The 24,513-nt window shown below is 38.3% G+C and overlaps 4 protein-coding genes across 5 annotated transcripts; 2 read left to right on the top strand and 2 right to left on the bottom strand.

Annotated features, from left to right (window-relative positions):
• Positions 1–22: 22 nt before the first annotated feature.
• LOC136350922 (uncharacterized) lies at positions 23–2,335 on the top strand. The gene is made up of 6 exons (XM_066303104.1): positions 23–277; positions 358–393; positions 761–939; positions 1,111–1,282; positions 1,574–1,733; positions 1,926–2,335. The coding sequence occupies exons 1-6, from the start codon at positions 201–203 to the stop codon at positions 2,148–2,150; spliced, it is 849 nt and encodes a 282-aa protein (XP_066159201.1). The 5' UTR covers positions 23–200; the 3' UTR covers positions 2,151–2,335.
• On the bottom strand, positions 2,326–14,470 carry Su(dx) (Suppressor of deltex). Its single transcript, XM_066303067.1, has 12 exons — positions 13,906–14,470; positions 7,992–8,253; positions 7,713–7,930; positions 6,745–6,933; positions 6,450–6,591; positions 6,210–6,391; positions 5,725–5,882; positions 5,452–5,564; positions 5,189–5,323; positions 4,608–5,130; positions 4,098–4,409; positions 2,326–3,984 (listed from the first exon to the last, which is right to left on the bottom strand). Exons 1-12 carry the CDS (start codon positions 13,973–13,975, stop codon positions 3,715–3,717), a joined length of 2,574 nt encoding a protein of 857 aa, XP_066159164.1. The 5' UTR covers positions 13,976–14,470; the 3' UTR covers positions 2,326–3,714.
• A 542-nt stretch (positions 14,471–15,012) lies between these two features.
• Positions 15,013–22,175, bottom strand: Cul3 (cullin 3). 2 transcript variants are annotated; one of them, XM_066302971.1, is made up of 12 exons: positions 21,661–22,175; positions 19,248–19,445; positions 18,840–19,025; positions 18,580–18,783; positions 18,345–18,524; positions 17,917–18,291; positions 17,253–17,423; positions 16,743–16,850; positions 16,559–16,683; positions 16,230–16,502; positions 15,802–16,006; positions 15,013–15,696 (listed from the first exon to the last, which is right to left on the bottom strand). In XM_066302971.1, the coding sequence occupies exons 1-12, from the start codon at positions 21,724–21,726 to the stop codon at positions 15,472–15,474; spliced, it is 2,316 nt and encodes a 771-aa protein (XP_066159068.1). In that variant the 5' UTR covers positions 21,727–22,175; the 3' UTR covers positions 15,013–15,471. The 2 variants fall into 2 exon arrangements, with proteins under 2 accessions (XP_066159068.1, XP_066159069.1); XM_066302972.1 differs by lacking the exon at positions 21,661–22,175 and adding an exon at positions 19,505–19,700.
• A 503-nt stretch (positions 22,176–22,678) lies between these two features.
• Positions 22,679–24,131, top strand: LOC136350883 (coiled-coil domain-containing protein 43). The gene is made up of 4 exons (XM_066303020.1): positions 22,679–23,004; positions 23,419–23,603; positions 23,672–23,863; positions 23,926–24,131. Exons 1-4 carry the CDS (start codon positions 22,825–22,827, stop codon positions 23,996–23,998), a joined length of 630 nt encoding a protein of 209 aa, XP_066159117.1. The 5' UTR covers positions 22,679–22,824; the 3' UTR covers positions 23,999–24,131.
• The last annotated feature ends 382 nt before the right edge of the window (positions 24,132–24,513 follow it).

Consider the following 24,513-nt stretch of genomic DNA (forward strand, 5'->3'; position numbering starts at 1 on the left):
TACAAAAGGTTAAACATCAGCCTATGCTGACTAGTACGATCCAAGTCATCGTCAGAGAAGGGTTTTAAAATATTTTTAAAAAGATGAAATTTCTTAAAAACGTAACGAATTTTAAATTCATTTAATTACTATTGATAAGTACTAGTTCAGTTAAGCTAATAATTTGACGTCTAGTCAAAATTTCAGTTTTTGCCGAAAAAATGGATTTATTTCGTAAATTATTTGGTTTCCCAGTTCCTGGCTCTAACCAATCATTCCCTTACCAGGATATTGCAAAGTAAGAGGTTTTTTCCTTAGATAATTGTTATTGAAGAAAGGCTTTTTAATTAAATTCACATTTATTTACTTTTTTTATAGGCCTGAGACCTTTGGAAGATCTTCTGAATCTGACAGGTAAATGTGCAAAAATCCAGTAAGTACTTACATAGAAAAGACGCAGAACCTCTTTATAACACAAAATAAGTTGGGGTTATATAAGGTGACTAGCAATGCAATGCATGTGAAGTAGAGGTATGCAAAGCACCTTAAAATTGGTTGATTTTTCATGTGATATTTTGTTCTCATGGTGTCATCATAAAACACTCTTGTTTACCAAATAAAGAACAAGTTTTATACGTAATAGATATGGAAGGACAGCTAGAGTTTAAATATTGACTAATATGTAGGATTTGCAGTTTAAAATTTCAAGATCACTTTCCACTAAACCCTAAGTCACATTAAGTATTGTACAAAATATTACTAAAGTTATAACAATGGGTAGGTTTTCGGAAATATGGTGTAACATCCAAACTCCTAGTGAAGGCTCCAGTAGTGGTAGTGAGCATGCTGGAAGAAACTTTAATGTTTTCTCAGACCCGTTGGAAATCCATCGCTACTTTGAAGAACAAATGGATCAGTTTTTCAAAAGTTTTGCAATGTCAAACTTTGGGAATTTTGCCAGTGAGTATGCGAGCAAAGTTGAAAAGCTGAACTTAAGTTTAAGTGTAGCTTAAACTGACACTAACAGTGCTGATGCAACTATCAATTATAAATGACTAAAATTTTTACATATTGTCACCAGCAAAATTGGAATTCATTTTTTATGACTTCTAATATGTTAATTTTTTTCAGAAATCATGGAACACCCAAATTTAAATCTTGATGAATCTCTTAACAACAATCAATTGGAATCATATCAACCTGACTCCAGAGAGCAATTTTTGAAAAAAGGGTATATGAGGGAATTTGAACAACCCATTCATGATCTACCAGGAAAGAAGATTGATAAAGATGTCGATGGAAAGTAAGTTTTATAGTGAAATTATTTCAATAGGAGCATTCAGGGTACAGCAACGCTACAGTGCTGTACAGCAGTTTTCATTCTAACGGTAACTTAACGCAAACAATTTATTGCACTGGTAAGTTAGAAACTTAACAGTTTTTACAATATCATGTCAAATCAAATTGTACAAAAATCTATCCGCGAATTCGAATGCTGCGGCGCTCAACACCTGCAATTTTCGTGGGCACGACATTGACGCCACTCCAAACTTACACGGGAGTGTTTCAGTATAAAGATCATGTTGCATTATAGGTTGACTGCGAAAGATATCAACGATTTTTTTAATAACTCTAATAACTCAATTGCTGCCTCTGATCGCCGCCAAAATTCAAGTATCTATCATCAGCCCACAAGGCCTATTCCAGGCTCGTTTTTCTACCAGTCAGTTGAAATAAAAACGAGACCTGATGGTGTAAGTATTGGTTTAGTTTGATATATTTACCCAGATTTCTCTTTATCACTTGGCAAGATCTTTCATTTAATTGTCCTTATTCCGATTGTTAGTATATCTGGTAGTTAGTTGCCAACAGTGGTTGCTCCCTAACTGGACGTTGTAACACCGGTCCTTAGCAAAGATTAGTTTAAGAGAGTGGTATTTTTTTAGTCGGTTGAAACTAGAAGAACTGACAGCGAAGGAAACGACGAAACCACGATTACTCAAAAACTAGGGGACAAAGAGTATACTATTATAAGGAAAAGGGACAGGGACGGGAATGTGGAAACACATGAAAATATCAACGTCACTGAAACCCAGAGATCTTTATTTGACAACAAAACTTCTACAGAGCCCTTTTCCCTTCGTTCATGGTTTAACCGCTATTTTAAATAGTTTGATTCACGACGTTAAACATTTTAGATACATATTGCAGAATGCTAAGTGTGAAGGCAGTAGTAAATGTGCTGTAAAAGCTAGAAGAAACGTAGTTTAAAGATTGTTTTAACGTACTTTTTGCCTTTCCCTTGGGATGTACTCTAAAACAGTAATCCAAATAAAACGTAAATAATATTGATAAATATTCTGTATTTCATAATTCTGTACACATCTCTCCTATTTACACACCCCTCTTCAGCTCAATCATTTACATTTCTACAACAGGAATAGAATAACCTTTATATAACATAAAACTTAATCTACAAGGTAAGTAATTAGACTTTGGTTTTTAATATAGGCCTCGTAAATAAGCATTTTCTTTCTTGGAATGTTTAAGCTAGGTACTTATAGTTTTATTTGATACTACTTAATGTCCTATGTTACATACGTACACGGCGGGGGAAAGGTATTATCTATGCCTAACTATTGATTAATATTTAAATATGATACACTATTTACATGACAATTTGGCGACTGTAAAAACCTCACACTATTAACAGAGGTTACTTTATAAAAACAACATTCTGCAATTTATTGTTCCGTGAAAATATGCAACTAAAGCGTTCTGCGTAGCTTAGAAGGTGTGATCGTTCTTCCAGAACTTTGTATCCAAGTTTGTCAACAAATATCTCTAAAATATGAGCTGGTTGGTCTCGATTTTGCACAGTGGTAGATTGCATCAGGGATGAGTCAATGAACTAAGCTAATACATGACGCATTTGTAAAAAAAAACCTAGTACTGTGGCTAATTTCATCAATGTCCAGCAATAAAAAACAAAATTCTCACAGTTTGTGTTCGAGGAAGAAACCCTAAAAATTGCAACGTACATGGGACAAAATTTTCAAATTTGTATTCTTTTTAGTAACTGTTATATTTATCCAAAGGTTTATAATCAATCGTTACGGATTTTATATATTGATTGAATGTATACTCCGACTATTTTTCAGTTTAAAAAGTTCAATCCCATACGTTAATTACCCCCTATTGGCCTTGCAATGGTAATACTTAACCGGTTTTATAACTCTCACTATTTCAAGCGTTATAATCGAGCTACTTTAGGAAACATGGACAAAACCGAAAAACAACTTGCCCCATGCTACTCAAATAAAGTGCCAATATTCTGCTGCCAGTATGAAATAGGAGAAATAATTGTCTCTGTATCATCTACGTAGAAGAATAGATTGAATATAAGCATTGAGTAAAGTATTATGTATTTTTATAACATACTAAAAAATAATTATCACAATAGAGTTGAAATACTGAGACTAAATAATATAAAATAATCTCTAAATAAACGCGATTTTGGTGCGTGTTCATACGTCACAATACGGCACAAAATCAACGGACTTAAATGAAAATTAGGTTCAATCTGCACTGTATCAATCAGGAATAACAGCTTGAAGAGACGTTCGTTTGGACAATCAGCAATCATTTCAGTCAGTTTAATCAGCGTGAAATTTATAAAGAATAGACACTCTTCTTAGAAATCAGGTACACAACACACGCCCGGTATATTTAGTTTTACTCCTGCCCAAACGTGTCAGTTTCTTCGATGGCGTAGGTGAGCTTTTCGACTAATTGGTCATAACTTTTATACGGGGGTAAGTCTAACCTATTAAAGCACGTGTGCGACCTGGGCAGCCACGATTCTTTCCCTACTTTTTCAATGCAAAATCGTTGGGGCCCATTTGAGCCCATCAGTTCGGCAAAACCTCCCACGGGCACCCTGCAAGTGCCTGTTACGAATTGTAACAATCTCGCCCGCTTTTCGTTGTCTGATTGTTTAACAAACTGTAATATAAATAGAAGAATTACAACTTGGAGCTACGTTAATTAGCGACTGACGTCGTGTGATCGTGCCGTAAACTATAATACTTGGCTAGTAATATATTTGAATTACTCACCTGCCAGAACCAAGCAACGGGTTTACTGTTTCTGGTATAGTGCCTGTAGATTGTATGCCTCTGCCAATCCTCCACGTCGATTTCCTGCATTCCGCACAGCAAAAGCTCCAATTCCCTCTCATCGAAGTATTTCAACCATTCGATGGGTACCACCTCGTTGAAACCATCCAGGAAGGCTTGCGTTTGTTGCTCTATTCCGCGCGTCATTCTCCAGTTGGTCATAAGAGTGAGGTACTCTTCTTTGTTTTCCTCCGTAACTCGTTCGCTGTCACCATTATCTTTCAGTTCGTGATGCACCACTTGTCCCAGCACCTATTTGAAGGGGAAATCTTGGTTTGGATTCATAAAACTGAATTGGAAATACATTTTTAAAAGTTCTTTAACACGTTTTCTAGGGATTTGATTGATTCAAGTAATATTGTTAATTTTTACGTAGATTTAGTGATTGCTAAGAGTTTTACTCAATCAAGATTTTAATCAACTAACGACCCGACTGGTTTGAAATGTTACCTCAAAATCGACGCTGAAGTACAACTCCAACCCGCACTCATCAATGATGTTCTCCTTGATCCACACCAGTGAATTATAAAATTCTGGATCTATACTCTCAATATCTTTCATCACTAATTTCTTGCCGAGCATCCTCTTGTAAAAGGGCATCGTAAACCCAGAATAAATAAACCTGCCGTGGTATAAAGCCATGGCTATAAATCTTCCGATGAATTTGAAGTACGTTAAATGTTCCGGGTTCACGTACGACGCTGGATTGATCTGCAGGCTGTAGTTATTTTTGTTGGCATACTCGAATAAACAGTACATGGGATTAAGAGCTTCGTGGGACACCAGAAAGAACCACTCGCGACTGACGCCACCATAATCTAAACCCTCCTCGCCTTTGAACATTATATAGAGTCTTCTGCGCAGCTCGTAAGCAGGCAGTCTCATGATGGTGTGGAATGAATCCTCGAATAGGGTCTGCCTAGACACTTGTATTTTGATGTGGCTCGGAAGGGCGTTGCTTTGACACAAAAACCTGGAAATAGATACATTGTGCAACTACGTGGGGATTGGGGACGTGGAGATGTTAATACCTAAATTGACTAATTTTCCATTTAAATGAGCGTTCGTAAGCTCGGGGCACTCCGTAAGCTCCTTTGGGTCCTTTTGGTGCCCCGGGCCTTGGGTCTTCAAATGTTGTGGTTTTAGTGTTGTGGTCTACAAAATATCTGGAAGCAGCAAAAGCAATTTTTAAACAAGACGTGAGGTGGTATTTTGTCAGAGCCGGTATGATAGTGAGATCGTTCACCGTCCTTCGTATCCACCGATCAAGCTGATGCACAACATCAACACGTACCTTTTATTGTCCTCAGTGTATCGTATCTCCCAACCAGGCGGTAAGGGCAGTTCATCAATATCACCGATTTCTTGGCCTTGAGTCCGAGGGTCCTCCCACTGTGTTGTTCGATTCTAATTTACAATAAAAAGATTCAATTCTAGGGTTTTGCACATAACAGCATAGTAGATATGAGTTTATGTAGAAGTAGCAAAAGTTCCGCCTTTGCATAAACGCACATCGTCTTAACAACAAAGGTTGAATGGGATTTTAACGTTTCTAAAGGTGACTCACTTTATGGTTAACAAAATATACACGTCCATCGGGCTGCGCCCTTCGCTCCCATCCGGCTGGCAATGACCCCAGTCCATCGTCTTCATCAACGGTTGTAGCTGCTGATGGGCCTGGCGCAGGGCTAGCCTGGTATTGGGGATATAGGAACCGTTGATTACCTATAACAAATTTGCAATATAGTGATTGGTCAAACAACTGCAGTTAATATTTTTATGGGGCCTAAATCCTCACTTCCTACACTAGGTTTTCGTTACTGTAATCGGGATAAGACCTACGAATCAATGCTGGTTTGCTGACCAACGACCTATAGGTAAGGACATATGTTAGAGAGACTAGAGAGAGTGGTCCGTCGGCCATTACCGGTGCACTTAGGACAGCACCGGGAGCGGCAAAAGAGCCACCAGGGTCCTAATCGTAGGGTTTCGATAAACCCAGATTTCTTGTCCGAATTTAGAAAATCCCCGAAACCACCCACATATACTAACCTTGTTGTATAACAGTTTGCCTTTGGCCTTGCCATTGTTGAAAATGCTGCAGTCGTTCCAGGTTGGGGCGCTGCCAGGTCGTCGTTCTAATATTATGGTCAACATAATACACTCGGCCCCTCGGATCTCTGCGCATTTCCCATCCAGGAGGTAACGGCTGGGGCCTTTCCCATGACGTTGATCTAAGTGGATCGTTTTTTAGTGAAACGCCTTTAGCAAATCAAAGAAATACCTAATTACCTAGTGTTATGGTCTACGTAATATCTCCTTCCATATGTATCTAACCGCATTTCCCAGCCGGGAGGTAGTGGCTCATCGTGCCGTTGGTCGTCTTGGTTGGTGACACTGCCATTTGGGACTGATGCCGGAGGGCCAATAGTCCCTAAAAATCGCTATTAGTAGGGCCAAATAAAAAATCCAGAACCATATTTGAAAAAAAAACGAGATTGATCATGTTTGCAGGAGATCGAAACGTTGAATTTTAAATATGGTAATGTCACAGCCTGATTTAACAATAAAACGCTGGTTTTCTTACCATTAGGTATATTATTGTTGCTTGGGGAATTCTGCAAAATACTGGGTTGGAGAGCTGTACTTGCTTGCTGAACGGGAGGAAGAGGGGGAGGAGGGGCCGGCCTATCTATTCTACTAGAACGTTCTGAAACACTGGAAGTCGTTGGCTCAGCGTTTTCCGTACCCTGTGTTTTCGGCTTTATCCTGATACCTATTAATGATTCAATGAACTATGGAACTCAAAGAAAGCCCGCAGCAAAATGCATGAAATCCAGCATACCTGTGGAAAATACTGGGCGTCCCATTAAGACCGGTTATTTTTAATTTATCACCATTTTTCTTGCGTAATTCGTACAACGATCGGGTGCAAACATTGAGGTCTAGTTACGGGGAAATCGACTATCAAAATGGCGGAAACAATCAAAATGGGCTATCGGGGAGTTGAAAATCCAAGAGCGACCCTTCAACGTTCCACTCGTCTACTACGAGCCGCTGGGCGTATCTTGAATCGGAGGAGTGATTGAACCGTTCTTCGAGAACGCGGCTGACAATGCGGTCTTTACCGCAACCACTTCTGCCAGAATCAAAATGCTGCCATGGATCACACGGACATGTGGCCCCCATGGGGGCTCCGACACTTGCCACACATCAAACGAAACAGAGAAATTACGGAAGACGAAATTTCGAGGGAGAGCTGACTCGCGCCGCGTCGAGGCCACCACGGTCACACGATTTAAGGCCGTTGGATTTTTTTTTTTTTTGAACAGGGAGATACATATCAATAACCCACGGCGGAAAAATATTATCGAAAATTTTGGCGAAAGGGTTGAAAAGCAGTGCAGTGAGGGCCATGGGGCTTCATCAATAATCTTTATGTCTATACTCTCTATTTCAACAAAAACGTTTGAACTTTTCAAATAAACACTGCGGTTTTTCCAATTTTTGAAACGACCACTCTGAATGGGACATCCCATATTTTCGGTGGCTTACCGTTGAGAATGGTATGAGCAGAAGCAGCTTCGGACTGACTTTGTGATTGAGGCATCGAGTTAGTGCTTGACCTCCTACCCAGAATTTCCCTCTTCCTAGCGTTGCTGCTGGCAACATCAATGTGCATATTTTTAAACACGCACATCAATTCTCCCACTTTCAAGGGAGATTCCGCCTGCTTGTTATGCATCAAATCCAACGTTACATCTAAACATTCCCTGGAAGTAACAGAAAAACCCTTAAAACTGACCACACAATCGCACGTTTAACCACACTAACCTCCCTTCTGAATGAGTTAAGAGTTGATACAAATCGACGGTTTTCTCCCCAATAAACGTGTCTTTCCTGAAGGATTTTCGGTCCAGGACTGCAAATTGGATTTTCGAATTGATAGTCACCAGCACGTTGAACGTTTCGTGCCACTTCGGCTGTATGGTGTTTTTGACCGTTTCAGTTTTACGTGGGGCTTGATCATCGACGGTAATCTCCACATATGGACTTGGTTTCATTAAAGCTGAGGAACGGATATGAGCACATTCAACTGAAAGAGAGAATTGCAATGTCAGTGGGGTTTCGACCGCTAAAACCCATGGAGGAGCGTAATGACCCAAACGAGTGAGCAACATGGAAATAAGTGACGCTGTTACAAGGGGTCCCAATGGGGGGGCTTCATTAGTGTTAGTGGCGACATAAAAGTTGTAGAGGCTGGAGGTTTGTGTATCTTAAAATACCGGGTGTTGCAGCAGTGCGGGCCGCTCCTTCAGAACCGTACTCTAATCTAAAGGTAGTTTTCCTCGGGGTCGATCTCGCGTTTCGAGGAACCCCCAAATCGAGTCTAATTAACGAGAAAAGCCGTTCATTGCCTGCTAGTTTTGCCAGTACCTCGAAAACAGTTAAAGATTATTTTCTTCCACGTTTTAGGCCCGCTGCCTCAGCCTCGTCTTTGCTATTTCTTCGTTATGTGGAAACAGCGACATTTCTCGAATAGGTCTCGCAAAATGGGCCGAGAAAAACCAAAAACCTCACGGTTTATCGATTAAATTGGCGAATTGTGAGATAAAAATGAAAAAATAAAGCACCTTGGCGGTCGTTATCACCACAATTCCGAATGGTAATTTCGATCTGAGTCTTATCGATCTCCTGCATCGGGGATCTGGAGCCGAAGGAAATCAATTCAGTCACCACAGGAGGGGCCTTGATGGTTAACAGTTTGGCTGGATGCCTCGTCAGTATTGTCAACGTAGTGTATGCCCTCCCAGCACAATTCGAACCTTTGGGAACCGCCTCTGTCTCTTATAATGAGGCTCCATATTCATTCCAAGAATAAACGATCAACTCCCTAGATAGGTAGTCTTTAGATAGGAGGTCTCTAGGTAAGGGCCCCCGCCTAAGGGCCTAGATGAGGACCCCCTTACAGGAGGTTAGATAAAGGCACCTAGGTAAGAACCCCCACCTAGAGGCTTAGATGGGGGGTTCCCTAGATAAGGATCCCCGTCCTAAATGGAAAGTCGAGAGTTAAAGGGGGCCCCTACTGTGAAACGTTTAAGCGTGCGTTTAGGATTCATAGCCAAATTGATAAGACGATTAGTTATAATCTTTATCGACAGTTTGAGATGTCGAAACAGCCACAAGTAATAAACGAATTTAATTCCCATTTGATGTAAAATGTCGCCACGTATTAATATGTTAAGAACAATTATTTATATACGCTAAATTTTATTGTTTGACATTAAAAATAGAGAGAATCGAATTTTATTTAATAATAATTCTTGTAGGTGCGAGGATAAAATACTCCTTTACCTCATTTTGAGGGCGTGAAACGCCAGTTCGGCGCCTAGGGCTAAAATCTCTCTAATGCATTTCCAATCATTTTTTTTTGTAGTGCACAAGCCCAAAGGAAATGATGCAATTTAAAGAAAAAGCGTACATAGTAATGTAATTTCATGGCGGTTTAACCATTCAAATGCGTAATGCTTGCTCCTTTAACTGGAAGCCCACTTCCCTCCTCACAATTGTTGACCCGCAAAAGTTGAGTTCTGCGCCCTTGGCACGAAAATAACTTATGACAACATTCTACACGGACCAGAGAATATTGTTAAGAATGGCGCGAATATTGTTACGAGTGGCGTCGCGTGCGAGCTGGCGAAAACCGTAGACTCGACGCGACCGGTCGACCGGCGCAAGCTGGCGCATTTCAACTACTTATTGGTTATAATTAGAAAAAAAATCATTTCGCTGTTGTGCGTCGTTTGTATTTCAATAAAGCCTCATAAATAGTTAATGTTTTCCGTGAAAGTTGGCGCGTGCAGCACATTTCCAGTGTGCTGTAAATACCAAAAGAATATTGATTGGCAAAAATTCCCGATTTATCAAAGATAAGAAAAATGTAGTGGGTTGAAATTTTGCATTTTTCCGTGTTCTGTATGGCATTAAAAAAAATTGCTTTATTTACGTGATTAATTCCGGGGAAAACGTTTTTTCGGGCCTTTTTCCACGTAGAAAATGACGCGGCACGGACCTTTTTAGTTTGCCGAATAGCGGGGTTCCCCGAACGACAGGCGAGCGCATCCGCCTTCGCATCCAGCAAACCCAAAGGAAAACACTTGATCTGGGAAACGCATGTTATTTATTAAATATCTTTGAATTTCAGGTCAATTTGCCCCGTTTTCAAATTGGCGAAATGTTGAATAACGCGTTCGTTAAAATCGCCCATTTCATTAATCAACGATCTCTCGACGCTCAACATTGCCAGCGCAGAGAGCTTTTCTTTCCCCGTCGCATTGCGTAAAAACGTCTTTACCCTCTTTAAGGTGGGGAAGCACCGCTCGCTTTCCGCCGTGGTCATCGGCAGAGTGCACAACATGGTCAACAATTTTACGCTTTCGGAAAACGTTTCACTCAGGTCGTTGTTCATAAACAGTTTCAGCATGGGAATCGCCCCCGGACTGACGCGAAAGTCCTCGCGGTCGTAGATCACCTGGAGCTCAGTCTTCAACTTTGAGTGATTGATCGAAGGGAAATTCTTTTTAATCAAAGCCAAAACGTTGTCCGGGAACATGTTTTTGTAGAACACGAACTGATCACAGTAAAATAGTTGATTGACCACTAGATGATCGCAAAACCCAAAGCGGTTAGTAATTTCGGAAGTTATCAGGTCGCAAACTTCCAGGGCTACCGTACGTTTGGTGTTCTCAACCTTTCGACGTCTATTTGAATTCTCACGGGCAAAAGACTGCTCCGAGTCCCTCAAAGTGTCCTCCCGAACGGCCTTTATTGAACTTTTGAAAGCGTCCAGAAAAGACTTCGCGGACAGCACATCGATGCAACGCTTTTGAAGTTCACTGAAAAGTATGTCACAATGGGGCATTATCAGATGGAAGAAGTTCAGCCAATACAGGAATTCTTCGTTTTGCAGAAATCCACTTAAGCAGATCGCCTGATTGATTGTGTCCGGGTCTTTTTCCACTTCGATTATCCGTTCCAAGCATAACGTGATGTCCTTCCGGTAAAAATGCACGATGTCCACGCAACCGGAGTGAAAGCTCCGGTTTGCCGGACAAGCTTCGAGCGGGCGAATTTCAACGAAATCTTTTAGTATTGCTGCGACCTTCGGACACTCCTCGAAAAACCTCGAAAATCCGCTCAAATTGGCAAAAAAGACTCTAACAGTTTTTTCTTGACTAGCGGCCTTCTGTACTATCGAACTCAATGGGCTGGCATAGGAGTGTATGAACTTCGCCGATGGATAATGTTCTCTAATTCTCTTTTGAACGCCACCCAGTTTTCCACTCAAACTGGAGGCTCTGTCATAGCTTTGTCCGATTAATTTATCTGGACATCTATTGACCTCGAGGTTCTCCAATTCCTGCAGTATCGCGCTGGCAATGTGTTGATCGCTGGTTCCCGGGGGATTTATAAACTTTAGGAATCTCTCGTAGAGAGTACCTGACAACACGTAACGCACAATAAAAGCCATTTGTGCTTTATTAGAGGCGTCGGTGACTTCTTCTACGTGCAGAGCCACGTACCTTGCCGACAAGATTTCTCTCTTGATTTGATCTTGGGCCACCATCAGTATCGAGTCCAGCAGCTCGTCTTCTATCGGTTTGGACGTGCCCTTAAGTATGGTTGAATTCTCCAGGTACTCTTTAAAAATCGGATCCAGCCCGGTAACTAAGTCCATTAGACCGCGAAATACTCCCGAATTTTCGGAGGGGGCTCTGTCCCTTGCTTGCATAGCCAGCTCGAAGGCTCCGCAAAATTTGACGCAATCGATCATTTTGTTCAGAATATACCGATTTTTTGAAACGACTTCGTTGAAATCCGTAACAGACTTTCGATAGGCAGAATCCAGCTGCAGTCGAACATCTGCACTGCCGATCATAGCGTAGTCTATCGAGCACTTCATGTGATCTGCGGATAAGGAGTGTTTTCTAATTCTCTCTTTTAAGTGTTTCAGGTCTTTAACGCCAGTGACACACCACAACGGGTCATCTGCAAACAACAGGCAAACGAAACAATACAGGGAGTCCGTAAGTTCACAACCACACATCCAGCTAGCCAAGTCGTACATGCTCATTCGGAAATTCCGATGGACCTCTTTATCTTTGTCTCGACTGCTCTGCCTTATTTTAAGCTCTGGCACTGGACGACCGTTTGCCTTGAACTCGACACGACCTGCAAGACTCAGCTCGTTGGCAGATTTCAGTTTTTTAATCAGTTGGACCACCGACATTTCGTAAAAAATCGCACGCTTTTTAAGGTTCTGTAGCAGGAATTCAACAAACGACAATACAAACTAAGCAGGGCTGGGACCGGGGGCCTGGGTCTGAATCTCGAAGTCCACTAGCAGGCATACAGTGTTGCCTTGTGTGAAAAGTCGATATCAGGGCTCTTCAGGCCGCGAAGAAGTCGGGTTCCGATGAAGACCCCGGCTCTTAGAACATCAGAAATCTAGTGCCCAAAAAGTCAAAAATAAGACAGCCGTAGCACTTCACTGTGTCTTAAACGATTTGTGCTAATACGTTACGTAGAAATTCTAAATGCAACCGACCAATCGTGGTGTAACAGGATAATGTGCTATATGTGGCACCACTGTTCCGGCTGTTGACCCAAAGGCGGTTTCGCAGCTGCAACCTTCGAAGTCGGGTATAATCGGGAATGGCCGTGTGCAGTTATGATGTCGTAGTGGGGGCAAAGGCCGCATGCGGCTCCATTGGAGGATATGCATGTGGTGTTACGAAGGAGATGAAATGAAACGTTACCATACAAGTGCATAAAAGACTCATAAAAAAAAACATGGTACGTCTAGACCTCAGTGTGGCCCACCCTTTAAATCAGGGTACACTTTGTGCTTAACCCACCTATAGGTCCGTGCTCTATGTGAAGATTATATTGAGAAATCGGTCAATCAGAAAAAATTACCAAGTTTAAATTCTAACTTAAATCAGTCAAGTGTTTAAAGTAAACTATCCAGTTTTAACAGAGGTCACCTAAGCTGGACTGTCTTATTTGTTTTCGGAGGCCAAGGGGATTCAGAAAAGTCCAGTCATGATCATTTTCTTTCCATCTTGCTCGAGCTTGTTGTAGTCTTTCAGCTATTCCTGTTGGGTGTGTGTTCATGTAGTAATTGACTGGATGGATTGTGCAATAGGTTGTTGGAGTACCATATTTTTGAAATCAGTCTTAGTGCATGTGTATTTTCCTCTCTAGGCTAACAGTCTACCGGTGGACCTAGATATTTACTATGCGGTTTTCGTACTGATTTCTTTATCTGTGTATGAACAATCCAGCAATATCTTCTGTTATTTGTATGTTTTGTTTACTTTTGTTTCTCCATTTGCCCAGAAGGCATATCCATAGCTTAACAAAAGACCTGTATATTTTTGTTGCGTTTTTGTGCTGCTATCTTTATCTTGAAATGTAAACAACTACAAATATTTGTCTGTTTAGTAACATCTATTCAGTTTATTGTCAATTGTTCATCTCAAGTATTCCACAACTCAAATTCCGTGTTTAGTTCTGACAAAAAGGTAAACTGCTATCAGCCTGTCAGAAACCGAAGAAACAAAATATAGGCAACATATCACCTTGAGACTCTTCAAGCAAATATTTTTTACTGGTTCTCAGGAGTTAGAATTGACTTTTTTTCCTGCTGGAGCACACTGATTGTTTTGACTTATTAGGTACTTACCAGTTACACAAATTTCATGAAGAACAGGTCCCGAGACTGAGTCAACTGATTGGAAAGATGGTTGATCCATTGTAGAAAATACTGAATTAATCCAGCTTTATGTACTCCACACCGCGACTTTAAATCGAGTTTTCTCAGAAATATCAAACTGTTAGGGAAATCTCACAATACTTTTGAGTGGTTGAATGCTTGGAAAACCATTGTTGCAACTTACACAACTGCGCGAATTTCACATGCTGAGTATTGACGAATTTTACGTTGTAATGATGTTAATAATTTATATATTCTGTATCTCTCCCGATCTGTAGCGAGAAAACGGACGGAAAAATTTAATGAATGGAAAAATGTAAGCTCTGATGGTGACGTTTCACGCGGACCTCTTCAAATTCCATATCAATTTGATGCAAATGGCCGTCACGTGCGGCGGCTACTAATTAATCCAGTTCCGATATAAAACACAATTAAACAACGTGAAAGTTGCTTTTCAACAATTATTGATTTAGTTAAATTATCATTGAATCGACCATTTTTCGGGGCTAAGCAAAAAAATTTAAGCAAACAATGTCACCGTCATTTGTCAAACAAAACGTCTGCAATGAGCATTTTCTTTTCGCATATGATTGGAGAACGTTCGTCTGTGGTACACCGTCCGCTCCCATAGCATCGTTTGAAACTAGCGGCGACACTGTGAACTAAAAATATTGAGTTGGTTTACATCGACCATCTCTAACCAAATGTACCGCGAACTATTTAAAAATGTTAAAACGGTATAGAAAGTTTGATTCCATTGCATGCTTTGCTACGTATTGACAGTTCTGAAGAATTTCTAAATTGTACACATTAAGAAATATTTCCTCTAAGGTACCTACTGCTACCTTTGATTTTTTTTTAAATTTCATTGAGTGTTGATTTCAAATTTGAAACACCTACCTTTATTTGATGCATGCATTTAAATTTACTTTTGTAAAATAACAACAGAGGCGCTGCTGCTGATGCAATGCTATTTTTATAGGAAGCAACTAATAATCTTCCGTTATTATTCTCTCACTATCGATTTCTTCCATCTCTGAACCGCACGCTCCAATTACAAATTTCAAAAGGCACATCCGCTTCAAAGCGCTTTATTAACCACAACTGATAAAATTTCATTATAATCCAATTTTTTTCTTATAACCTTCTATATAAAAACCACAAATGTGTAGACAACGTTTCTATTAAAACGCTCGCGTTTTAGCAAACTGAAGATGGTCGTGTTTTTCCCGTTTTGATTAAAACTTCTATACTTTCTATTACAACTGTAAAGAAATAAATAAACGTCTGTCACAGGCTATTACGAAACTGGTTCAATGTCGTCCAAATAATTAAGGCAACGTATCAGTGTTGGTTCTTGATATCGCAAAACCCTTATTCAATTTGTACAGTTTCAAACACTAAATTTACACAATTTTTATCCTCCAGTCTGATCCTTTGAACTTCCACATACACTCACACTTCGCATTTTTTATCATGTCGCAAACGAATTGCGCGAACATACGATCCAACATTAAATCAATTTTTAAACGGTTCTTATGCGACGTAAGTGTACACTTTACGATCTTCCGGCGTTCGAGCTAAATACTCGCGTTCTATAAGCCCTTCTATTCGTTTTTTAATTATTACTGGGGATGGCAGGAATCTACTACGCAGTTGCTCCGTAACCTCGGTCACTAGGATATTGTGCGGCATACGTTTTCTTGATTTCATTATGCGGACAATAGCGGCCTCGATTTCATGTTTTCGGTCCTCGTCAACCTACAAATAAAATGATTCTTGAAATTGGTAATAGGTCTATAGCAATTTGAGATATCCAATACTACAAGAGGAAATGAAGCGAAAGAACAAAAAACATATTCTTACCTTATTGCGAGTTTCCCTTCTTTCTGGCTCACTTTCACCTTTCGCGGCAACGGTTTGAATTTTAACTCGGTGCAGTTTCGACGTGAAGGAATCGTTTACTTGAAACTCATGCGTTGACTCAATTTCCTTAGTTTTGGGTGTTTTAATTAAGACACGCTGTGTGGCTTTGCCCATCGCCAATGATTGTAACGCCCTGATAAGATCTCTAAAAAAAAAAGATTATTGTACTCGTTTTTGGATTCCACTGTAATGGGAACAGAAAATAATGAGTTTTCATGCGCCTTAATGAAGATTAAATGTCAATCTTTCTGTGGGCACAACTTAATTGAACTATCAATAAAAGTAATGCACATGCGCTCGTAGAGAAAAACTTTCTTTCCACGAGTAAATGCAAGCTTAAAGTAGCTCTTTACCAGGTCGATTCTTACCTTTCTGGAATATCTGACTCATTCAGTATCTCCTCGTAGGTCAACTTGTCGTGATTGTTAAACAACATAAGAACTACCATTTGGTATGTGGACACTTGGATAATGTGTTTGCGAGATCCGCCAATTCGCGAACTGTTTCCCAAACTTGTCGACGACGAACACGCTCCTTCGGTCTCCTCTTTGCGTGGACCGTAAAATACGGCATTGAGATCGGCATTTCCAAGCTGCGGTTGCAAAGTCAATTGGCGCCCGCTGTGCTTGGCCAAATAAAACCTGAAAGGGTTCATGACCATAAGTGTGTTCCAGTCCCTGAGAAAATAACTAAATACCTTCGGAAACATGCGAATGCTGCCAGAGGAGCCGCTGGAATATGACACTTAGGAGTCGCGCTCTGGGTGGGCCAGAAACCAGTCGTCAGGACCCGCATAAATAAATCGACGCCGCCTAAATTAGCCTGCAAATGTTTTGTATAGTCACCTCAATTTGCAAGATAATAAACAGCCAAATACTCACATCGGTCTTCGCTACATGCTCTTTAAACTCCTCCATTATAGTATTAGAAACGGTCATGTCCTTAAACATGCCTTCTAGTTTTGAGGTAAATTGGCACCCACATTCCGTCTGCAGAATTACAATTATTATTTTAATACACACGGTATTATTATAAGTAATGAATTTAATTTCAAGAGGTGATTTCTCTTCTCACTTTATTCAAAAAAATGTCCCACAAACACCTCTCCTAACTTCGTATTCAAGAAAAAGTCTGGATCAAACATTACCTAATAGTAGTTTAACGTTTTAATAGATGAATAAGTCTGTGAGCGACAAAATACATAAATGAATAGGCTCAATTTATCATATAGCAATATTAAACAAAGACTTTGAGGATGTGTATTTCCAAAACGAAGTAAGTTAAAACCTCCGTTTATAGAAAAAAATTGACATATAAAGAGGAATCATCTTCTAAAATTAGAATCATCATTTATGAAACACCATGCGTAATTTAAACGATTATTCACTCACCTTCAACTTCGAAATCATATTTTTTTCCCAATCGTCACTAACAGACTTATTTAGTAATAGTCTTTTGGCTAAATGTTGCTTATAATATCGTTCGAACACATCCTTCTCTTGGAGGAATCGGAAGAGCACCATAGATTTGTCGAGAACAAGTTCAATATCTTGTTCTGACATCTGAAAATTGATATAAGTCCAGTTGCAGTTAAAAAGACATCCAACTGATGAAGTGGCTACGAGGGTAAATTGTCAGCATATTATGCTTCCAAAATAAAATAAGTTTATTAGTACAAATTAACCTACACAATACTACTGATATTGTAATTCGATGTTTTCAAGTGTTGGTCAAAACGTACATTCCACACGAATGATGGAATGGTGCGGCTATCTTCAGAAATATTAGCTTTTCGCTTAATTATGCGATTAAATCACATATACAATAACGAATAATACAGTTTTTGTGATACATGACTGTTGCATTTCTTTGTTATTTGTAACCATTTCTCGCTGAGTGAGCAAATAATAACCTGTTTCTCAAACAACCTTAAAGTATTTTTTTTTTACCTCAGAACTCTTAAAGCGTTACTTTAACGCCTAACAGCAAAAGTAGTTTCATAAATTCACTACTAACATCTCACATAACCAGAGACTAGTAATTAGATCTACTTACCCCTTTGACTCCCTTCTTCAGTTTGTCGTCGATAAACAACGATAAATATTCTGGTGATTTCGGGTTCAAATTCAGAAAATGCTCGAAATCTGAGGCAATCATTTGCTTAAATATCTTATCCTTATTAAACGAATTATTTAAAAAGTGGTCGAAACCATCCTTGAGATCCAAGAGCGACTGCACAAAGGTGATTGCGTTTGTTCCCTGATGCTCTTCCTCTTGTACTAAGGCCTTTCCTTGCTCGCGCAAATAATGGCTCACGCAATCGGCCATTGTCTTGAGACCGTCGCCAACCCTACCGAATATTTTGTACATACAAGCGAGATCTTCAGTTTTCTGATGTCTTAACATATGAACTACCCCCGAATTTTCCATCTGAAACCAAAATAATCTTTAACATCAACCAAGATCGTACCCACAAAACACACCTCTACAATGGTTTTCATGTGTTTCTTAATGAGTTCTTCTTCTACTACTTCTACGATTCTAGGCTCTGTCGATTCATCTAAATAATGTTTCGCTCTGTCAGACTCCTCGTTTATCCTAGCCTCAACTTTCTTAATGTAAACTGAGGCGCTGTTTTCGGCCAGGAATTTTTGGCTCTCCACCTAAGACATCGGTGAAAAATTGAACTTTTGTGGGATAAATGAATTAAATCCTGACCTTATAGAATTCGGCTGATTGTTGTAAGAATGGACGTTCAAAGTCTTCCTCGTAGACCGTCCTAGAATTAATGCCTAATACCATCAGCATTTGGCATGCATTCTTTATAGAAATGCGATCCACCTTTTCTCCTCGTCTTTCTCTCATCACCATTTCTAATAAGGTTTCCCTTAAGTGATCACGTATACAACCATGTCGAACCACCTGAAATTATGTAATAACTACACAGGCTGTATCTAGAAAAGACGGTGCAAACCCACCTGATCCCGAAAAATTATTAATCCTAGATTATAAACATTATCAACGTCATTTTGCTGAACGTATACTCTATCCATATACATGAGAATATCGCGAATCATGACCATAGATGTCTGGTGGTCGTTCCATGCTTGATTTAGAGTCATTAGAAAATTGTTATGTAGAGATTTTAAAACGTCCTCTCGAACCTAAAAACATTTTTATGCAATTTGATCCTCGTTGAGTCTCCATTTACTTTCGATGGCAAAAGAATTTAATTACGCGCAAATGACTTAAATAATAATTGAACCGAGTATATTTGCATTTGGCTGAACTAGGGAATGTCGGAAATAAACTGAAGGACACGCAGAGATAAACGATAATGTAGATAAATCCATGCTAGTTAATAAATTTTTAGGGTGGACACTTACCTTGAATTCTAGATGTTGAGTAACGACTTCTTTGAGGCCTGTATACAGACGTTCCCCATGTTTGTGCAAAACCATGGTGTATGCATTGCGATACAGTTCCTCAAAGCTAAGCCCAGAGTTATTTTTTTTCTGAATTTCCTGAATAGCATTCTTCAATAATGCCCATATACTTTCCACATACTTCTCATCCATAGTCATCTGCAATAAAAATGTAACACCTACAATATTTTGACTTTGTGAAGCGGAGCGAGATGTACATTATCACCAGGCGAATCCCATTTAGCTGAATAGTCTGAATAAACACTCATTTTTTGTGCCTAATCATATAACAAGCATTGGGGAAACTTCTGGATTAAATGGTTTGAATACTTCAAGGGGAGGATCAAATAGAAAAAATATTATGTAAAATAATGAACAATAATTTTTTATTTATTTTTAATCGAAAGAATGGCAGATTGATGTCATAAGACTGACGAATGGTTTAAATGGTCGTAATCAAGGTGGAAATCAAACAGGTGTATACGTTAAACTTAACCATGATAAAAAGAATTGTGCCGTATTTAATTTGATTACGTAACAATTAACTTAATACTATTTTGATGAATAAAGTGGTCCTTCACTATCGAGTCCGAAAAAAAGGAAAATTTTCAAGTAAATTCGACTACTGGCCAAATCTTAAATATCTAAACGTCACGCCTATGTCCATCATATGTCATCATTATGATTATTATTCGTAGCTTCCTGAGACAGAGGACATAATTCATAACTTAGATTTAAAAATAGACGACACAAATCCCAATCCACATTTGAGGCTAACTCAGGTTACATTAATGCGAAATGATTTTGTGGGTCTATGTTGAACTGTTGATTGTCTCACTACAACTGGATCAGAGTTCAAAGTCAAAGGCCAATTTAAGTAGCAAGCCAAATGCCTACAGCCTATAGAAACGGCCTTCATCGTCATTTGCCCATGGCGACTGAAATAAATTGGATTTGTTGTGACAGAACTTCCCAAGGCAGAGTTTTCAAGTAGCACAACTTCACTGACACCTTTATTATCCTTTATATCTCACTACCTACTTCATTATTTTCTTGAGATATGCTAAATAATTCAGAGGTCTGGTGACCTGCTTCCAATAGACAAGCAGAGCCAAATCTGTTGACAGACTAGATGAGGTAATTTACTCATTAAATGAGCAAATACTTACAACCTATAATTTTACCTACGCCGCCAATTACCTCAAAAGGTTCAGGCAAATGAAATCCATGGGGATATCACACCCTGAAGCACCTAACGAAAACCTTACTGTCACCTATTCTGAGCCAAAAAAAAAACAAAAAATGGTGTGTTCTGAGGATATTTACTGGGGGGTTAGGTTTGCCAAATGGCTACCTAAGCTACCCATGGACTGGATATTCTCTTTTGCACCACTCTTTGCAGTTTCAGATGTACTGTTTACAACATAAAGAATCAATAATCTTTTTAACTTTAGTTTAGAACTATTGGTATGGAATAAACAGTAATACAGGTGGTAAAAAACAGTTTGGAGAAAAAAGAAGTGTAATTCATGTGAATAAGAAGCATAGAAAAAGGAGTTACTTTAGAATCCAATAGTGCTAGACCCCAAAAATATTGTCTGTTTAACAGGTTTCATTTCCAAACTAGTTCTATAATGAAGCCAGAGACCTTTTTCATAAATTAACCCAACAAAGGAACCCAATCATCCAACCAACAAAGAAGCAAGTAACAACAATAATTGTTATAATTTTACAGGTACAGAGGTCAGTGTGAAAATGTTAATGTTTCTGTCTTATTCTTCAGATTTTTTCATACCACAAAATTAGAAAAAGAAGTATATGAAACTCATTAGGAAATTCTTTTTTGTGTAACTAATATGATAATGTAGGACCTCACTTTACTAATACAAAATCCACTTTGTTACATAAAATTATTTGTTTCCTAGCTGGTTACATAAATAGTTATTTTAGTTTCTGGAAATAACAAAAGCAACCAACACATTACTTCACAGTTTGGGTATGTATAGACAGCTTAGTTTAGAATCAAACTGGCACTGTTCAGATTTATGCACATAGAAGCATCATTCAATGGTGACTTAGTTGAACTGTTTCTGGTAATTAAAATGCCTTAAAAGTGGGAAATTAGCATTCACAGCTTTTTTAAGATGTTTGTAGCCTGAGGGGTCATTAATGTAAGAAATACTGTATATATTAATTATTTATTATAATTTCTAGAAACAAGTTGCAAAGAGATATGTTGGCCCTGATTGTTTCTGTGTGAACTGTTAACAAGTCTTGTCAGTAAAATCAAGAAACATGATCATTTTACTTTTTATGATGAGCTCGATGTTAGTCATTTAAGTACAACCAAGGAATAGAATTAAAAATCACTTACAGGAAATGCACGAATCCTCATTTTGCCTTCCTTTTTGGCGAGACCTCCACTTTTCATAGTTGACATGATTCCCAATTTTTTCTTAGCTTTTTCTCAATTTACAGCCAAACTTGAAACAGGTTACTTGGTCACCATTGGGAACACAAAATGCATTTATGATAGGCAATGAAACAATTCATATTCAGATATCGCCCTGAGCGTCCTAAATTGTAGAAATTGTTCGTTTAGCCACAATTATCGCCTTATTTTTTAACATTCAGACATATTTCCTGACAGGAGTGACGTTTTCTCAGGTTGCACTTTCACAAATTTATTTTTAATGATCTCTTCACGACTACTTAACGGGAAATCCCAAATTAATTAAGTGAAAGGAAAAGAGAGCGGGAACAATAGAAGAATTAAAAATAACTAAATAAAAATGAATCTATTGCACTCTTTTCTAACTATTTGAGAAGATAATTTCCAAAAATTCCAAAATCTCAGAAATTCAGCTGTTTTTGTTTAATGACCAATGACAATATAGACATTCAAATGGCAAAATGGCAGCTGCCAGCCGAAATGACGGAGAACGGACCATCATGAGCAATTCAGAAAAACGGCACTAAGACTCTAACTACCCCATGATCCAAAATTTCAACTACTTATAGCATTTCGTATTAGAATTAATGTAAGACAAGGCCCTGATACCACCCCTTTCTATTTTATGTCATTTTATTATTATTAAATATTCAAATATTTTGAGAGCCGTTTCAAAAATTAAAAACTTCCAGTATATTATCAACAAATTATTATCGCCTGTGTATCTAACACTTTAATAATAACATTTATAAAATCTGTAAATAATTTAACTCTTGGCATCGCATATAGTTGCAGTTGCTGTGTCATTGATGCAACCTTTTATTTAGTGATTTTTAGTTAAACTTTATTTGCAAATGGATTCGATAAAAAGAATGAATGCAAACTCTACTATCGATTATCGTACCGTTTTAATACATAAAAGTATCGATATATTTCCACCAGCTCTTCCGGAAATTCAACATAACCTTAACCTTTCTCTGCGAAAATAGCAAAAATAAATTAAAATTAAATTTTATTCTTAACACACTTTTAGTCTTAAATATCAAGACAAATTGGTCTAAATTCAGAAAATAGTAAGGTTTCAAAATGGCCTCTGCCGCCATAGAGAGGGTAGAATTTAGTACTTGGCTGGATACAAAATTACAAGAACTCAATACGGATGAGACCGTCTTTGGCTCCTATATTACAGGTATACTGGACAGTGATGAGACGTCCGAAGAAAAATGTGAGGCCCTTCAAGGTATTCTTGTGGAAGTTATAGATGCTGTAAGTGAAAAGTTTGTAGGTTTAAGGCCTCTTAGTTTCTTATGTGGCAACATCATTTATTATCAGGACATTGCTGAATTGTCAATATTTGGGAAAAATATTCATTATGCACATCAATTTGAATTGGAAAATAATGAGTTTGATTCACCTAAAAGGTCACAGCAAAAAACTGGAAGACACTGTTATCATAAATATTAAATTGCTAAGTTTTTCTATTGTTTCTGGATAGTTGTTTGTATGTGCAGCTGTTGCTATTAATTGCCTAACAATTGCCAACAAATTTGAAGAACCCTTATTTCACAGGACTTTGTTAAAATCAAAATATCACCAAAGTAACATTTCATACACTTAATAAAAATATAACTGTGTGATTTTCATATTTCACTAGTAAGTAAATCACTATGTTTACTGCAGAATAACGATATTACCAAAATTTGTGATGAGATTTTGGACAAATGGCAAACTTTGCGGCCAAAAGAAGACACCCCTGTGCAAGCAACCAGTGAAGAATTAAATGAAAAATTTGCCAAACTTTTAGAATCTCAGTCATTAACAACAACTAAGGAAAAAGTTTATACTGAGGAACAGAAAAAAATTAGGTAGACATACATTCATTATTTTAATACATATAGAAATGATTTAAGTGCATTTCTTTTTGGGATTACAGAGAAGCCATTCTAGCACAATACAGTCAGATGCCTGATTCAGATGAAGAGAATGTTGAAGGTGGGTCTGCCGAGGGGAAAGATGATTTGGAGAAAAATATTAATGCACATTTAGTGGTGGAAGCAGAGAAGCAGAAAAGGGAACAGTCCCGACTGGAAAGTCAAAGAAAGAAGGAAAAAGATAAAGAAGATCGGTGAGTGGTTGAATTTATTTTGCTATTAATAGTAATACAGTAAAATACAATCATAATTGCAGAGAAAAGCAAAAACAATTAAAAGAAGATAAAAAAGAGAAACGCAAAACCCAAAAAGGTGAACGAAAAAGATAGCAGAGGTAACTCATTTATGCTGTTATTATTAACATTTTGTTGTGAATGACATTGTAGTATGATATTATTTCGTTTTTGAGATCATTTTGGCAATAATTATTTATCAGTTATGAAATATACATTAAATTACCTACCCTAAGTCCCTTAAGAATCCAAATAAAACTAGAAATTTTATTGTCAGAACTAAATGTATAAGTAATAATCTAATTGTGGTTTGCAATCAATATTACGGCCAGATATCCCAAAAATTTCCTTCAAAATATCAAGAATTTTTGTTGAAGTGCCCCTTAATTATCCAGCAAAATTATTAAACATTTATATTCACAAGATAAACGAGATGGAATCTGAAGACATCTCTATGGTCTCGCAATTGTATGTGTAAGCATTTAATAACTATAGAACAAGTAATTTGAGGAGAGTTGAGATGTTTAATTGCAATTAAATAAAAGTAAAATAGAGAAAACGTGAGAAACCTGTTGCTTCAGTAAAATAAAAAGCTTTTCTATAATGTCAGT

The sequence above is a fragment of the Euwallacea fornicatus genome, chromosome 4 (genome assembly GCF_040115645.1).
Source record: "Euwallacea fornicatus isolate EFF26 chromosome 4, ASM4011564v1, whole genome shotgun sequence".
In the NCBI taxonomy this organism is placed as follows: domain Eukaryota; kingdom Metazoa; phylum Arthropoda; class Insecta; order Coleoptera; family Curculionidae; genus Euwallacea; species Euwallacea fornicatus.